The sequence below is a fragment of the Sinocyclocheilus anshuiensis genome, unplaced genomic scaffold, assembly GCF_001515605.1.
Source record: "Sinocyclocheilus anshuiensis isolate Anshui unplaced genomic scaffold, SAMN03320099.WGS_v1.1 scaffold2012, whole genome shotgun sequence".
NCBI lineage: Eukaryota > Metazoa > Chordata > Actinopteri > Cypriniformes > Cyprinidae > Sinocyclocheilus > Sinocyclocheilus anshuiensis.
In genome coordinates, this window is record NW_015555967.1 from 335,656 (window position 1) to 353,666 (window position 18,011).

General features: G+C 36.5%; 2 protein-coding genes and 3 non-coding genes across 6 annotated transcripts; 4 read left to right on the forward strand and 1 right to left on the reverse strand.

Moving 5' to 3' along the window:
• The first annotated feature begins 2,412 nt into the window (after window positions 1-2,412).
• On the forward strand, window positions 2,413-5,464 carry and3 (actinodin3). Its single transcript, XM_016470518.1, has 5 exons — window positions 2,413-2,432; window positions 2,995-3,049; window positions 3,144-3,185; window positions 3,343-3,497; window positions 4,752-5,464. The coding sequence occupies exons 1-5, from the start codon at window positions 2,421-2,423 to the stop codon at window positions 5,379-5,381; spliced, it is 894 nt and encodes a 297-aa protein (XP_016326004.1). The 5' UTR covers window positions 2,413-2,420; the 3' UTR covers window positions 5,382-5,464.
• A 324-nt stretch (window positions 5,465-5,788) lies between these two features.
• On the forward strand, window positions 5,789-5,870 carry trnal-uag (transfer RNA leucine (anticodon UAG)). The gene has a single exon. It is a non-coding gene; the product is annotated as a tRNA-Leu (tRNA).
• Window positions 5,871-6,150: 280 nt separating this feature from the next.
• Window positions 6,151-6,232, forward strand: trnal-uag (transfer RNA leucine (anticodon UAG)). Its single transcript has one exon. It is a non-coding gene; the product is annotated as a tRNA-Leu (tRNA).
• Window positions 6,233-6,470: 238 nt separating this feature from the next.
• trnat-agu (transfer RNA threonine (anticodon AGU)) lies at window positions 6,471-6,544 on the reverse strand. Its single transcript has one exon. It is a non-coding gene; the product is annotated as a tRNA-Thr (tRNA).
• A 1,549-nt stretch (window positions 6,545-8,093) lies between these two features.
• Window positions 8,094-17,972, forward strand: vamp2 (vesicle-associated membrane protein 2). 2 transcript variants are annotated; one of them, XM_016470531.1, is made up of 6 exons: window positions 8,094-8,236; window positions 11,526-11,619; window positions 11,735-11,893; window positions 12,247-12,298; window positions 13,885-16,246; window positions 16,527-17,972. In XM_016470531.1, coding segments are annotated over exons 1-5 (324 nt in total). In that variant the 5' UTR covers window positions 8,094-8,234; the 3' UTR covers window positions 13,902-16,246; window positions 16,527-17,972. The 2 variants fall into 2 exon arrangements, with proteins under 2 accessions (XP_016326017.1, XP_016326018.1); XM_016470532.1 differs by lacking the exon at window positions 8,094-8,236 and adding an exon at window positions 8,346-8,523.
• Window positions 17,973-18,011: the final 39 nt, after the last annotated feature.

An 18,011-nucleotide genomic window follows, 5' to 3' on the forward strand; every position in this document is an offset into this window, starting at 1 on the left:
TACACATCAACATCTGTGTCTCTATTTTAGGTAAAAAAAATCATTACGATACATTAAAATAAACATTAAAATACAACGAAACATTAAAATAACACAGACTAAATAAAATAATTAATGCGCGTTCATATTCCCCGCTGCCGTAACGTTAAAAGTTTTATTAAAATGCTACGCATTTAGCCCTATGTGACGTCTGTTTTTATATTGTTTATCAACAGTATACATTTTTATATTGTTTGGATTAACTAGTCGAGTAGACATATATGAATGTTTATTCACAACCATACTGAAAATAAGTAAATATTGTTAGCTGATGCTAACTGTCTAGCTAACAAGCTTGCTTGCTGGTGCTAAGTTGAGGTAATTTTTAGATATAAAGTCCAAATATTTTTATTCAACCACCTAGATAGATTAACGTTACATCTGAGGGAAAAAGAAAGGATGTGATGTTCAGAAGAACATGGTAACTACAGTAATGATCAAAGTGGGAAGTGATGGCCTCTGGGGGCATTTGGCCAGGGGTGTTTTTACACCACAGACAAGGTTTGAAAAGAAAAAAATCATTATGAAAATATAATTATATTTTCCTTAAAATATTCTTCCTGACTTCAGGCCTTATTCTCATGTCATGTATACCTGTGATGTTCTGCAAAACAAGCTTTTAAACACTTTTTTCTTACTGGTGAAAATCAGATAGTCAAATCTGTTTTCTCTCAGGCACTTCGCTGTGTAAGCTTCACAGTGAACATTACTACATCACTCTCGTCAACATAGTCCATATCAACAACAACAATATATCTTGACTCCATATAGTGGTTATTTTGGGAAAATCCCAGGTATTTTGAGCAGTAGGATTATAAAAAATATGTGCTAATATAAATGTAAATTAAGTAGCCTATATAAAATTGCAAAATAAATCTATCTATCAGTACTTTTTTACTTAAGTACATAAAAAATCGAGTACGTTTGTACTTTCACTCGAGTAAAATTGAGAAAGGAGTACTTTTACTTTTACTGGAGTAATATTTTATTATACGTATCTGTACTTTTACTCAAGTACTTGATTTGTGTACTTCGTCCACCACTGCCACGAAGGATGGTGTTTGTATTTGTGTGTATGACAAACCTTCTATTTATATCAGCATGTGGAAAAAGCTATTTGTGACAAATTATGGTTCCTGGTATAGGTATTTCTTTACCATATGTGTTGTTAAAGGTGTTTGTCAGAACTATAAATTTAGAAAACAGATTTTAGTGTTTTGGTATTTAATGTTTTTTATTGTTTTGGTTTGATTTAGTGTTTAGTGTTTTTTAGTGTTTTGGTGTGTGTGTGTGTGTGTGTGAGAGAGAGAGAGAGAGAGAGAGGGAGAGAGAGATTTCACAATGTAGTGTGCAGTTATGACGGGATCATTTTTCATGATTTATTGTGAAGATGAGTGTGTACAGAGGCTGGATGGGACCTGTGCAATAACACCTTAATGTTTAGTCCTTCTGTTATTTACCCTCTGTTTTCCTGCATATCTCAGATTCCAGCTCTGCTCGATCACACCTGTTTAACAAACTGCTCACTAGTTTTCTCCGCCTTAAAGTGTTCTGATCCTTCTGCCTTCCTGCCACCACATGTGCAACATAATATGCAACTAAAAAATTTAACCAAAAAATATAATTCTCATATAGCCCCTTTGCTTAATTTACATATAATTTTTTTTTTTTTTTTTAATCTTTAAATCAAAACAAAAGTTCAGAAGATTTGGTTCAAGAGGTGTGTTTTGTTCTCGAGTCCAAAATTAGAGCTCCAGCTGTTTCTGTTGGAGTAAAGGTTTAATTTTGTGCGGCGCCTCTAAAGACAGGGGTGCTTATGTTATCATCACCTGAACACACACATCTAGCCATTTTTCAAACCAGACAGCGGAGATGTTGAAATTATATAGCGCTGAAGCAATGACTTTTCGACCCTGTACCAAAAACATTCCTGAGGGATCAGATTTACAGCATGTCATATACATAATAGATCCCTTAATGGTGTGATTTATGCCATAAGATCAATCAAATGAAATGTAGTTGTATCTGTTCTGACTGGTTTTCATAATACCTTACTGGTAAAATCTATGTATAGGTCACTGAGACAAAAGAAAAATGCTAGTCATTAGGGAACATTCATAATGCATAAGTGTACATATACATTTTACAAGTTTTTGACCTCTAGTTTCAGATAAGCTTTTATTATTATTTGGCCCACAAAACAGGTGACGTTGTTTTAAGTAATTTTAAAATGTCTGTAAAAATGAATGGGAGGTCAAGGAGGAGGAGGGAGCTTCTTGATCTTCACAACCAATCAAATGTAAGGATGCAATTGCTAGTACTGAGTCCAGTATTTAAATGATTTACCATTTGAAATTCTCCTATCTGAAGAGAGACCAAAGATGAGACAGAAGGTGAGTGATTTTGACTTTCAGTTCTCAAAGTTAATATATCTCAGAATTTTGTAAAACAATTTAAAATATTACATATTTGAGACTTTTTGTTATGTGGCTTTATATATATATATATATATATATATATATATATAGACTTAGGTATATATTACTTATATATAAAGACCTTCATTTACATGCAGTTGTTGCCGTTACTATAGCAGTACCTCATAAGTACTTAATGTTTTTATATTAACATTGTTGACTAATTGTTGACCAACAGATCAGATTATATATATATATATATATATATATATATATATATATATATAGACTTAGGTATATATTACTTATATATAAAGACCTTCATTTACATGCAGTTGTTGCCGTTACTATAGCAGTACCTCATAAGTACTTAATGTTTTTATATTAACATTGTTGACTAATTGTTGACCAACAGATCAGACTAATCAGTTAAATAATGTTGCATGAGCTCTGTGTCAAATATTTCTATGGTAAAATTAGGATGTAGTATGTAGTACATTAGGATGTTAATGTAGTACAAAAACAAATCTGTTTTCAGGTGACATCTGTGCTGTGCATTTATGGGGCTCTGCAGTGCTTGGTAATTCTGCCAGGTATGATTATTTACATTCAAAACTTTTTCTTCATGAAATCAATATTCAGCTAAATATTTCTTCGCTGTTTTCACATTTTGTATTTTTTTTGCAGTGTCGCAGGCCACATCCCTAGCAAAAGTCTCCAAAGACAAAGGTAAGATTGCAATATCTCAAATGCAATAATGCATGACATAACAGTTAGTGCCTTCACTTTTGCCAGTACAACACAGTGTAACGTATGATACTTGTCTTCTAGACTTTTCCATCAAAATCAAAATTTACTTGTGCATTAGTACTAATCTCTCTTGCAGCATCTAATCCAGCTGTCAGCATTGACTCTGAACAGGCCCATGATTTTCTGGCACATGCACGCCCAAGGAGAACGGCTAACCCCAACTGGTATCACAAAAATCCAGACTTTCAGTCCTACTATCGTTATTACAGCAGTATTGGGCACACTGAAGGGGTAAGAAAAACGATGTATGTTTTTTTTCTATCCTATTATTGATAAAAAACTTTTTTCCACCAGTAAATAGCAGTAATGTAGCTGTTCTTGATGAAATGAATGATGAATATTATTAAATAAATTGGTCTAAGTCTAATCAATAAATGCTAAAATATTGTTTTAAGTTGTTTTTTAAGTTATTGAAGGAATAGTTCACCAAAAATTCAAAGTACTGTCATCATTTACTCATCCTCAAAGTAAGACTTTGGTTAAAGGCAGGGTAGGTGATTTGGCTCAAAAACATTTTTTTGTTATGCTGGTTGAAGTCTCTTCACATCCCGATAGCAATCACTATGCTAAGTGGCCTAAATGTATTTATATGTATTAAAAAACAAATAAAATGTTTGTCCAATCACATCTTTCGGTCCTACCTGCCTGTCAACGTACCTGCCTGTCAACGTATATGTATTTGCATACCTCCATGCACCCTGTTTGTGCAGATATGATACGTCATCAGTGCGTTCCATTACGCCATTGCAGACTGAGCGAGAATGGAAGGCATTATTATTGTAATATTATGCACTTTGTATTGTAATGTTTTCTCACCGGTGAATGAGACATGAGGTAATCTGATAGCGTTGCATTCAACCCTCCACCAACGCTCTCTCTCATCGTGTCACTGGTTAGCCTCTGGTCTGCTTTGGAGAGTGATTTGCAGGGAAAGTGCGATCTTATGCTTTCAAAGCTAGCTTGCTATTGTTAGTCTTTCCAAAATCACCTATCCTACCTTTAATCTTCAAAACAAAAATTAAGATTTTTAAATGAAATCTGGGATATTTCTAATCCTCCATTGAAAGTCCAGGTAATCAAAACTTAGAAGATCCAAAGAGGTCAATAAAGACATCTTCAAATAAATCCATATTAATTGAATGGCAAACCAATTTGGATTAAAAGCCAGAATTAAATCTGTTCATCATATAAAGCGATGGTATCGCTTCACAAAACTTGGATTAATCCGGTCAATGCATTTGGATTTGTTTGATAACACTTTTATTGAATCTTTTGAATTTTTTAAAGATTAAGTAAAATCTTATGGGTTTGGAGCAACATGAGGGTGAGTAAATTGACAGAATTTTCATTTTTGGGTGAATTGTCCCTTTAAGTTATTTCCTCAGCCAGCAATATACAGTAAAAATCTAAATAGAAGTGTTGTTTACTAAAATGCACAAATGAGCTGTATTTTCTCTGGTTCAACTATCTCTGTTTCTCTTCTAGCTCTATGAGATAGACAGAATTCGACTGCTTTATCAGCAGATGCGACATCTGGAGCTCACGTATGGCACTGATGCATCCAAATACCAGAATACCCTCGGTCTTCAACTAAAATCGACGCCTCCACCCACAACCCAGCCTCCACTCCCTACTTTACCACCTGTCTCCAAGATGGAAGTTATGTACCTGTGTAATTCAAAAGACCCCCAATGCAAGCCACATATTGTGTACCTGCCCACTGGTGGTGTACCTGTACTTTGCGATCCACGTTACCACCCAAACTGTAAACTCAGTCCTGTCCACGAGTCGCCCTCTCCCCCTGTAGCTGCCTCAGAGCCAGTGACATCTGCCCCTCCACCACCACAAAAATCCACTCCTCCACCACCCCCTCCTCCAGTGATTATAAAAGGAATGGATTACGACTGTGATCCTTACTGGGACCCTGACTGCCTAATCGACAACCCTCCCAGGCCAGTTAAGATGATCGAACCATCACCAGCGCCTCCAGCTGAGAAGGTGAAAAAGGAAACGGGGAACAAAGTAATCCTAAATGGTCTGGTTCCAACCTATGACCCATATGACTTCATTCAAGATTTATATGATCCCTTCCGCCATGCAGCTCCAGCTCCCTGATTAAAATTAAGTCAAATCAGTCCAAAAATATTCATCTTAATAATTGACCCCTACATTCACGTTTTCTTATCTAATTGATGTAAAATGTATAAGATAAAGTACACATTATACATTAAATACATTAAACCATGGCCTTATTTATAATATGTAGCTAGATATGTATTCTTTAAACAAATGTCGAGGCCAGAATAAAGGATATGGACACGTAAAAACTACTTTGGTTTGTTTATCTGATTCATCTTCTTGTTTCATATGTATTTCAGCCCAGATGAAAGTATGTGGGCACACTGAAACCATCAGGTCATAGAAAGAAAACGGTTTCTGAAAAGCTAATTATTTCATCGGTCAATATACATGTATGAAGTGACTAGGAGCATGTATATTGCATTTTCTCGCTAGCTTCATAGGGTAGCGTGGCCGAGCGGTCTAAGGCGCTGGATTTAGGCTCCAGTCTCTCTGGAGGCGTGGGTTCGAATCCCACCGCTGCCATAAATATTTTCAAGTTGTTCCTAAATTAGGAAACCTCATTTTTTTTTTCTTTTTCCGGATGTGTCAGTTAGCACAGACCTTCACTTTGCCGCTCTTTTTAGATTTGTCTTCAGACATATAACTTCCAATTTGTCACTTGCAACTGCTCATCCCTTTCACAAAAAAAGCATTATTGAGCTCTCTTTCTATTTTCTGGTCATAGAAAGAAAACGGTTTCTGAAAAGCTAATATTTTCATCGGTCAATATACATGTAAAAGTATTTTCTCGCTAGCTTCATAGGGTAGCGTGGCCGAGCGGTCTAAGGCGCTGGATTTAGGCTCCAGTCTCTCTGGAGGCGTGGGTTCGAATCCCACCGCTGCCATAAATATTTTCAAGTTGTTCCTAAATTAGGAAACCTCATTTTTTTTTTCTTTTTCCGGATGTGTCAGTTAGCACAGACCTTCACTTTGCCGCTCTTTTTAGATTTGTCTTCAGACATATAACTTCCAATTTGTCACTTGCAACTGCTCATCCCTTTCACAAAAAAAGCATTATTGAGCTCTCTTTCTATTTTCTTATCATTCAAATTTATACAAGAAACACGATTTGCGAATTTCAAAAGGCACCGCTGGGATTCGAACCCAGGATCTCCTGTTTACTAGACAGGCGCTTTAACCAACTAAGCCACGGCGCCGGCGAGCAGTTTCTTAAAAGAAATGCTTATTTTTTTTTAATACACACAATGATCAACTGTTTTACATTTGTCATTTCATCAATGACAAACGCAACTAAGTTATCAGAAGACCATGAGAATTTTTGTGACATATTTTCCATCCTTTGTACATTTTGTGGTGGTAGGACAAAAACCTTGAACGGAACAGATAGCTGGAAGACATTTTCACCCACTGCACTTCCACTGTTACCTGATAATGTTTACATGTAGCGTGACAACTTCCTGAAAAGAAACGACGAGGATGGGATTCGAACCCACGCGTGCAGAGCACAATGGATTAGCAGCCCATTGCCTTAGCCTGCGTCGCTCGAAACACTCAATACATAATTTCATTTCATACAAATTTAAAAAACTAACGAACATCAAAAACAAAACACCGTAACACTGTATGCAATCATATTCTATAATAACACTGAACCGTCCAGTCACTGTACTTCATCACTGGAGTAATTTAAGAATAAACACAGTTGATATAAACAACAAACAAAACAATTTTCTACAATACTATATATGTTTATGAGAGATTCAGACAGGATTCGTTAGGATGTTGCGTGTCCTAAACAAATACGGAAAATAATCACGTATTCATCAAATCCAATCATCATGCTCTGAAACCTTATTTTTAAGGTAACAGGTAAGGATATACCTCACTGACGCAATAACGAGACGGTCTCGGAAAGCTTTTGTAAACCACGCATGTATTTTCAATGACGGTTGTGATTCTAATTAATTCAAAATAATTTAAAGTACAAATTACTAGTACATTTGTACTAATGACTAGTAGTGGCCGAGCGGTCTAAGGCGCTGGATTAAGGCTCCAGTCTCTTCGGGGGCGTGGGTTCGAATCCCACCGCTGCCAAACACTTTTTCCCTTTGTACCGTTGCTTTTGATGTCTTATAGCTCATATGTCATCATACAAGAGTAGAAACGCAATATTTACAACTATCTACTAATTCTAGTGCTAAAAGTATTATGAAATAGTATTGGCGGCACCTATGCTATCAGGATGTATTACAATACTAAAACTGCTCCAGAAATCTAAATGTTTCCATGTTTCCCATTAAGGCAACTAACAAGTGAGCATACACCGCCTGGGAAGCCCACTGATCCCTTCATAGACCGCCATTTTGTTTGTTTCAGCAATACTTATTTATACTTATCAATAAATTAACCACAAGGTGTTGTGCAAATACAATCCATGGACCCAATCCCACATCCTCTTACATATACCTCTTACATAGTGTTCCAAACGGATAGCCTAAATGTGCCCTGTCCCGTCTTGTCATACTGTCAACAAGCAATGCATCCATCCTCCATCTCCAGTCTCTCACGGTCACCGCTTGCAACCTGCAGCTTCCCGGATGACGAGTGACGTCAACGAGCCATTTTTGTTCGCCTGATCCGAGCATCTATTTTTTATGTGTACATAGTGACAGAAGAGAGTAGCGGTAGAGCGCCCTTATTATAAAGAGAATAATAGCGAGGCGCGGCACACCGCTGCAAAGAAATAACTACAAAACACAAGGAATAATACCGCTATACTGGAATAACCTGGAGAGTGTATTATTTATCCCGGAGACGGGGAGAAACGGCTGAAGCAGCGCGTCCATCCACACACTTCTTGTAGACGCACATAAAACCCGGTTCACAATGTGAGTACGATTTAATTTCAATTAAGGGTTGTAATCTGTTTTTGAATTAGGTTTTATTTGCTCGGTTATTATTATGCTGCCACTTGTTAATAGAACGTTGTATAGCGAGGCGCGGCACACCGCTGCAAAGAAATAACTACAAACCCTCACAAAACACAAGGAATAATACCGCTTTACTGGAATAACCTGGAGAGTGTATTATTTATCCCGGAGACGGGGAGAAACGGCTGAAGCAGCGCGTCCATCCACACACTTCTTGTAGACGCACATAAAACCCGGTTCACAATGTGAGTACGATTTAATTTCAATTAAGGGTTGTAATCTGTTTTTGAATTAGGTTTTATTTGCTCGGTTATTATTATGCTGCCACTTGTTAATAGAACGTTGTATATAAATATTAATATGTATGCACAAAATAATCACATTCCATATTATGGTAGGTTTATATTTGATTGTATATAACGTTACGCATAATTCCACATCTATTGCGTATTTCACGAGACCCACTGAATTCTGACGAGCGCACTTGCTACATAATAGTCTATAAATAGGCTCCTAATGGCCAATGTTTTTCCATTTCAGCTGCTGCTGCTGCCATACTAAATTTGCATCTATACAGTAAATTGCTGTCAAGGAACTAATTTATTTTTAATGTGCACGTTTTTCGCGTTATTCTGCTGTCTGCGATAGAATCACGCCTTGACACCGGATTGGACTGGTTTGGCTGGTTTGGTCGCGCGCTTTTAGAATGAAAATAATATATGAATCGACATTATGTATTACAGTTAATATATTTGTCCACCAAAATCTCTGTCTTGATGATTATTTCGATGTCGATGTCAAAAGCCCACTGGGATTTGTCCCAAATAGCCCAAGGCCCACTGTATTTCAAACCTTGCTTGATATCAATTTGAACAAATGACATTTAAGTAACGATAATAAAAATAAATATACCTCACATGCTACACATAAGAAAAAAAAAACCTTAAGCAGGCTGTAAACTAGAGGTAAACTTGTCTGAGCATTGGAAAAAATAGCCTTGCATAACCAGGCCATAAGAGCACTGGACAAATGTTTGGTGTGTCATTCAAAAATGAATTTTGATGAAATTATACACATTTTGCTTTAAATTCGAAATTTAGCGTCGGTGCAGCCATTAGTCTTGATGATAATAAAACTACTACGATTTTAGCTACACCCAAATTTTGTCTTTGGGTAATTTAGCATTGAATCATGTGCTCACAGACTATTACCTCTTAAAGCCTGTTTCTGCTTCTTATGCTTTGATGACAGATAGATATGCAAAAACCTTAAGCAGGCTGTAAACTAGAGGCGTGATATTCCACGCGAGTCGTGGGGGTTGGTGAACGGACGGTCATATGCTCGGGACGATGCAATTTGTTACATTTTCGAATTATATGATTCTCTAACCCATTCAACATGTTTCTATGGAACCAGGCCTTGATATTTATTGATATTTGGTTAGACTGAAGCCAAATGGCTGGCACAAAGGGCGCAGGTGTTCCTCTGCAGGAAAGATGGCCTTGTACTCTAGGATTTTCTAGACACGCTCGTTTAACTGGTTTAAATAATCGAGGCTGTAAATAACTTCAATAATATGCCCATATTAACTCCCCAATTGTATACTTTTTTTTAAAGGCATCACTTGGTCTTGAGTGTGATATTTTGATATGACCATACTGTTTTACGGTTCTACCTTTTGCCTTCAATACATAAAAATAGATAAATTAGTAACAGTTAGTAACATCCGGTCCAGTTATTTGACAAAATGTATGTTGATTGTGAGCAACAATGAGAGAGACTCACACACAGGCTTAATGAAGGCCTTGTGTGGGGGTGGGGATGTTGCCCATCTCATTCATATGACCCTGCCTTTACCAGTCCAGTGTAAGGAACAGTCCAGAAACAATTTAACCTCATATTAGTGTAAAATACAGTAAATGTACGATGCTTTCTCATTCATTTATTTGGAATTTGTCTGAGCATTGGAAAAAATAGCCTTGCATAACCAGGCCATAAGAGCACTGGACAAATGTTTGGTGTGTCATTCAAAAATGAATTTTGATGAAATTATACACATTTTGCTTTAAATTCGAAATTTAGCGTCGGTGCAGCCATTAGTCTTGATGATAATAAAACTACTACGATTTTAGCTACACCCAAATTTTGTCTTTGGGTAATTTAGCATTGAATCATGTGCTCACAGACTATTACCTCTTAAAGCCTGTTTCTGCTTCTTATGCTTTGATGACAGATAGATATGCAGACAGACAGACAGATAGATAGATAGATAGATAGATAGATTCTAATGTACTTGCATTAACACAGAATACAAAAACATTACTAATATATTTCTGTTTGTTTATAGTTTAATTGATTAAAGTTCAAATTATAGGCAACGCATTATGAATAGTTTTAATGTATTTTAGACATGAAAATAAAAACTTTGAGTTGCAAGAATGTTACTATTATGTTCTGGTTGTAAGAACCATTAAACTGATACACATCAGTCAAAGTGAAGTGCTATTACATCTTTTCATGTCAGTGAAGGTGAGAGGAGCCAAGACTAATGTCTACATATAGATTATTGTAAATGTGAAGGAGCGGAAGCAATTGAGAATGAGAAAAAAAGCTGGTAAATAAGAATAAAAATATGGTGAGCTTTACTCCCGGCTCCTTTACTCCTTTCATATATGTAAGATCCCAGTAAGAAACAGATTTAGGGAACTAAACAGGGATTATATCCAGGGATCCTTCAGGGGTGACCTTTATACAGAGTGTTGTCCTCCTCTGGTGGCTGAGATTGGCATTAGCAAGGAGACTTTTTCAGAAATCCCTGTTTAGCTACTTATGATTTCTGTCAGTTACATTAAAATACATACACCAGTCTTTACAAAAGAAAATAGCGAGTGAAGCGCTACAGTACATTTAACTAAATAATTTTGTTTCTTTTCACACAACAGCTAGTCTGCATGAGATGGCAGTAGCAATGTGTGATTTTATGTAATCTTGCTGGTATGATGATTATGACAAATCAAGTAGGTATTTATTGTAACTAATTTAGTAATGAATTTGAATTGTAATTAAAATTTGAAAACAAATACTGTTCTATTAAGAAATGCAAGCAAAGCCATTATTTTTAGTAATTTAGGACAATACTAATAAATGTTGCTCATATTCCTAATATATAGATCCTCTAAATCATTGTACTAATAATACAACCCAGTAATACTGAAGTATTGACGAATGCCTGTATGTTGGTTTGCAGGTCTGCCCCAGCCGGTGCCCCTGCCTCAGAAGGAGGTCCCCCTAACCTCACCAGCAACCGTCGCTTACAGCAGACACAGGCTCAGGTGGATGAGGTGAGTGAACCCCATCTCTTTGGCTTCTTTCATCTACAAGTACATTTTCAGAACACATTCATATATATATAAGGGATGACACAGTTTACTAAGAGTCACCTTCATCGTTTCCCAGGTGGTGGACATTATGCGTGTGAACGTAGACAAGGTTCTGGAGAGGGACCAGAAGCTGTCAGAGCTAGATGATCGGGCTGACGCCCTGCAAGCTGGAGCCTCACAATTCGAGACCAGTGCTGCCAAGCTCAAGAATAAATACTGGTGGAAGAATGCCAAGGTAAACATCACAAAAAGTGCCACGAGTAAGGCTGAAAAAGGCTATGTATTTTCAGAACAACACATCTAAATCAAGCAAACAGCTAACAATAAACCTCAAATCAGTACACCTCTTTGAAATTAAAGTCCTTTATCATTCTAACATATTTAGCTGTCAGTATAAGTATGTGGTGTTATTTCTATTCACAGCTTAAAATTATATATAAAAAAAAAATAATATAAAAACAGTACCTCAAAACAAAAAGTAGTTCATAAAAACAAATTTTTTAATCAAATGTTTGAATGTTGGGTCTTTATAGTCTACTCTTTACTGCTTTTAAACCTATTCTCCTTCTTTTTACCTCTTTTCTTTAGATGATGATTATCCTGGGGGTGATATGCGTGATTGTCCTCATTATAATCATTGGTAAGTAATGACAATATTCTTAGTGATTTTCAAAGGAATATTCTGGGTTGAGTACAACTGGGAAAATCATGTTTGAATCTCAAATGCAGAAATTTTTAGTTTGTTTGAGAAAAAAAAGAAATTCCATAGATTTCTGTTTTAAAGGGGTAATTTACCAATGGCAAGATAAAACTTGGCTGTCTATGCAGTAGAAAGGCATTTTTTTAAATCAGTGCTACATGAGTAGTGAAAACATAGAAAGAGGGCTGTGGCGTTCCTTTGTGCCAAAAAGGTAGGGATCTTCAACACTCATACTGCACTGGGCTCAATCTGACTGTAGGTAGGGATATAAAAATGCATAAATACAATCTGTAGTTTTAACAAAAGCCCTGGAGATGTCAAAAGATTTAGCATTTTGCGCCATCCGGCGGTCTTTGGCTGACCAGTAAAGATCTGAGTGCAGGTAGCATGAAGAAAGAGTACGCATTGTTTATTTGCACATACCACTGACATTGTGAAAATAGAAAGCTGGTTGAAAATCAGCGAACTTGTCCTTTAAGCACTCTTTACAGTCAACTTGGTATTTGTGTTTGATTTCACAAACTGAGGTACAAAATTCTGAGCAAAAATTGTATGTTGTATACAGAATATCCCTTTAAAACTAAAACCGCTTTTCCACTATCTCTGACATTCTCATACGATTGTCACATTTTGCCTCCCTAGTGGCAGTCACATGAAACGTCTTATTCACCATTATAAAATGAATAAATAATGAGTGTATATATATATACACGTGTATATATTATTGCTGTCAAATGATTAATCGCGATTAATCGCATCCAAAATAAAAGTTTTTGTTTACATAATATGTAATATTATGTATATATAAATACACACACATACAGTAAATATTTTGAAAATATTTACATGTATTTACATGCATATTTTTATATTTTATATTATATATAAATATATTTAACATATAAACATAACATATTTTTCATGAATATATACATGCATGTGTTTGTATTTATATATACATAATAAATATACACAGTATACAAACAAATATTATGCAAACAAAAACTTTTATTTTGGATGTGATTAATCGCGATTAATCGTTTGACAGCACTAGTATATATATGTATAGTATATCCACACAAAACAAAGGACAGCAAATATGTTTGAAAGCAAAGTAGGGTTTCTGGGGCTAATCAATGTAAATAAACAAGTATAAGTTCATTTCTGACTTAATTATTTATAACTGCCCATTTTACAGGTTTTAGTGGAAAATATTGGTAAATTTCACTCTCTTCTTCACTAATCTGATGATCTGGCTGTTGCATATGGTGTAACTGCAAAACGTCAAATATTTCAGTGCTTCCAAAGCTCAAATCACATCCGAAAATTCAGCATACGCATAGGATCAAATTCCACTCCACTACTCTCCATTAGAAATTAATGACTTCCGGTCTGTCTTTTGTCTTGGATAGTGAAAAAGTGGCTTAAGTACAAAATACTTAGAGTGACTCACTATATAATTATATTTCTTATTACATACTCTTTCTCAAGTGTTGACGATAAATCTGATCTGCTTCTCTTCACAGTGTACTTCAGCACCTAAAGCGCGATGTTCCTACCCCACTCTGAGCTCATGAACGTCCAATTCTAAGCCACAGAAAAATCCCTCCCAAAAAAGATGAGAAAAACGACTTCTCACAACAATCAATTGATTTGCCCCTTCCTGAGCCCCCTTGCCCCCTGCCTCCACTGCCTCACTGCTGGACCCCTGTCACTCCTCGTTCGTCCTGTCCGTGAGTGTGTGGCCATGTCTCCTCTGTAAATACCTCCGGCTTTTCTGAAATACTGTTCATACTCCAAACTCCTGATTACTTGTGACAACGACAACCGATAAAAAAAGAAATCACAGCCCTTAGAATACGATACGATTATACAGTATATATTCCAAATGTTCTATGTAGAGTTTTATTCTGATATAATGGTTTTTGTAGTTTGTGTGTGAGTGTGCATTTGTATATTTTTTTAAGTTTTGTAAAACTTATTTTGCTTCAGGTTTAAACTACTGCCTCTCAATCTGGGTGTTTGTATCTTGCACGCTCTGTTTCACTCTTTCTTGCTCACTGAGTATTGGTGTATTTTTGCACAAGCGATAGACTCCCTTAACTGAGGTACTGAATCAATATCCCCAGTTTGTTCTTTGTCACATGCACTCTATCTCAGACCTACACATTTCCCCCTCAACCCTCTTTCTTTCTTTCTTTTTCTTTCTCACCAATAGTACTTACTCTCTTAGTGAACTGCCACAACAGACCAATGACTGTAGATGTTTATCTTAATTTAATGTCTTTAGTGTCTTATCTCTTAAACATTCCTTAATAGCAGTGTACAATTATGCTGTCTATCAAACAAAGCAAGTGTATTTATCTTAAAGAATTCCAAAATAGGTCTTAAACAACCTTGAGTACTTGTAAAGCAGTCAAACTAGGTTTTGACAGGGATGCCGAAGTTATTAATCGCACATGGGTCAATTGTGAAAGATTTGAAAGTGTTAGTGCTATTTCGAAAGGCAAATCAGGACCAGAATTCCCCGATTCATTCTGCTGGTAAAGATTTTGAAGCCCACAGAGATACAAGGCCAGAGACTGACCGAAAATTGGAAATAGTATCATGCACAAAAAGCTTGTTTTCGATGGCGCCTTTTAACTGGTTAGACTGCAGGTGCGAATGGGAGAGAACCGCGCGCTGTGTTACTCCCTCGCAGCAGAAATACAGCCAAACGGATTCATCCATCTGAAAGCACACAGGTTGATCTTAATACTTCAACATGAGGTAGTTTCGACAGCTGCGGTTCTCTCTCTTAAATCTAGATACTGCCTTTAATTTAGTCTTTCTTTTGATTTTAGGTATAGATTATATTATATTTTTGTGTGTGAAGCAGGCAGGAAAGGGACCACATAGTTTCAGGACTTGGCGCTGCTGCCATGTGCACAGCGAGCACCTTTGTGTCCCTCACTATTATCCACCTCTCTGTGTGCCTGTTTGTTAAGTTCAGCTGTAGTTTACACACTGCCAAGCACCTGAGGGGACATTTTTTTTCTTTTTTTCTTTTGTTTTTTTTTTCCACCGTGCCCTTCCTGGTTTGCTCTCGTGCATATATACGCCTCCATCAGCATCACCCTTCAGTCTCATCTGCCCAATCTGCCAACAAGAAGCGAGCCAGGCGTGAAGTGTGCGTCTGCACGTGAACACCACCCCCCTCCCCCCTTCCCCTTCACGTTTCCAAGTTAGCGCCATTAGCATTTCTTCTGTCACACATGATTCGGTTTCTAGCCGCCCGCCGTAGTGTGTGTGTAGAGTATTTCAGCTTCATCCTGACAGATTAGGCTGTTTAGACCTCTGCAGGTAAAGGAAGGCTGTTCCCGTGGCAACCTGTTTGCATAAACGGGGGAAAGCATAGATTAGCTGATTGATTGTGACAGGAGGTGGGGCTGTTAAGGGGCGGAGCTAGAGATATTATTCCACTGGTGTGTTTTTACATTCCGTATTAATCATCCGTATGGAAAAGAATGATGTTTGGAGCAGAATGAACTGTAATCGTTTGCATTTATGGTTTCTGACAAGCAAACTAATTTTAATTTCATTAATTTTTTCTTCTTTAAAAGGAGATAGCCTTAGTTCATTTGATTTTTTTTCTATCCTGGCATGCTCATTCACTCATTTGTCCCACTCACGTTGAGCTATTTTAATGATAAATGACCAAAAGACCATATTATATCTCGCTTATACTGCCAACTGCCATCAAAAACAGGTTAAGGGGCAACATTTCCCCTGGTCTCTGGTTTTTAAAAGCTCTCATCCAGCAAAAGGAAACAAGAATTAGCCCATTTCTCTGCATTTTTCAGGTCTGTTTATTTTACTTGAATATTTAGTATTGGTAATCAAGTGGAGGTGATTGCTAATTTGATTTTTTTTCTATCCCGGCATGCTCATTCACTCATTTGTCCCACTCACGTTGAGCTATTTTAATGATAAATTACCAAAAGACCATATTATATCTTGCTTATACTGCCAACTGCCATCAAAAACAGGTTAAGGGGCAACATTTCCCCTGATCTCTGGTTTTTAAAAGCTCTCATCCAGCAAAAGGAAACAAGAATTAGCCCATTTCTCTGCATTTTTCAGGTCTGTTTATTTTACTTGAATATTTAGTATTGGTAATCAAGTGGAGGTGATTGCTAACAGGATAAGGAATTTGAAACCACAATCTGACGGATGTACCCCATGCCTGATATCTATATCAATGATAGCACAACTTCTACTTTAGGTCTGTATCTGTAATGCTGAATATAAAACATGAAACTCTTTCTTAGTAGCTATTTAAAGAAGAAAAAAGACCAAAAAAAAAAAAAATCTGTATTGTTTTGTGTTGTAGTGTGGGCTTCATCTGGGGGAAGGGGGTTCTTTTTTTTAGATTTGACATTTAAGACATAAACAATCTGGAATTAGAATAAGATAATATTAAAATAGATGAACTATATATTATATTAGGCAAATAAGAGAATTTTCTTCCAGGGGTTGTCAACATTTTAAAGGGGTCTATAACTAATAAACAAGATGCATTGGGGTAGGACTCAAACATGACAAATGAATCAAAGCGTTTAAAACGCTTCACAAATTAAAAGGATTCTAATAGGGGACTACAAATAATGTATGTGCTTTTCTGTTTTTCTTTGTGTGAGTGTATGAATACATTTTCTTTTGTCTTGGCACTAATGTATGTTTTGTTCAAAACTGTGTGGGTCGAGAGGGCCGGTGGCAGTAGTTTTGTCACACCAGCCTGTTAAAGATGCTGCGTCTTCTTTATTGGGAGGGAACCAATGAAGACACAGAACTTTACCGGCTTAAAAGCCACAGTGGTTTCTCCATTACTCATGTCATACAGTTATTTAGTCTTCAGTTGTTTAAGCAGAAATTAGTTAAGGCTTCACAGTGGTGCTCTGTGGCACAGCTTCATTGTGCTTAGTCAGGAGAGGGTGATTTTTTTTTTCTATAATTTAAATAATACTGGAAAATGAACCCTGCCTTACTAAAGGTTAGCGTGTCAAGAGTTTTTTTTTTTTTTTTTCCAGAAAGCTTGTACAGACTGGGATATCAACTTCAGTTGGTTGCTATTAGTTCAGAGATGTTTTGAATGAAAACGTATGGGATTTTACACGAGTTTGATTCTTTGAAGGTTTTTGGTACTGAATAAAGAGTATAAACAAGTGGAATTTAAGGGGGCTGATCCCATAGAGCTTCATGGAGGTCTAGAAATGCATCGAACCAAGAGCCAAGTTGCTGTATTAATAACAGTTTGTGTTTCATTTGTTTATTTATTTGATTTACGGAGGTTCGTTTTCGTGAGAGGTTGAGGATTAGCATTACCCCTGTTTGTCTGGCCTCTTTGGAGGGACTAGGCTGGAGGATCATGGGTAATGTGGTCTTCACAGTTTTATTTTATGTTGTTGTTATTTTATTTCATTTTTTCAATTTATTTGTGTCATAAGTTATAGTGGACTACATATTAAACAGAACGAAGTACATTGTAACAGGGAACCTTTTGGCAACCAGACATACATGAAATCAATTGTAGAGTAAATCTGTCAATGTCTATTATATGGATGAACTTCTTGGGAAAAAAAAAATTATATATATATATTGCAAAAAAAAAAGA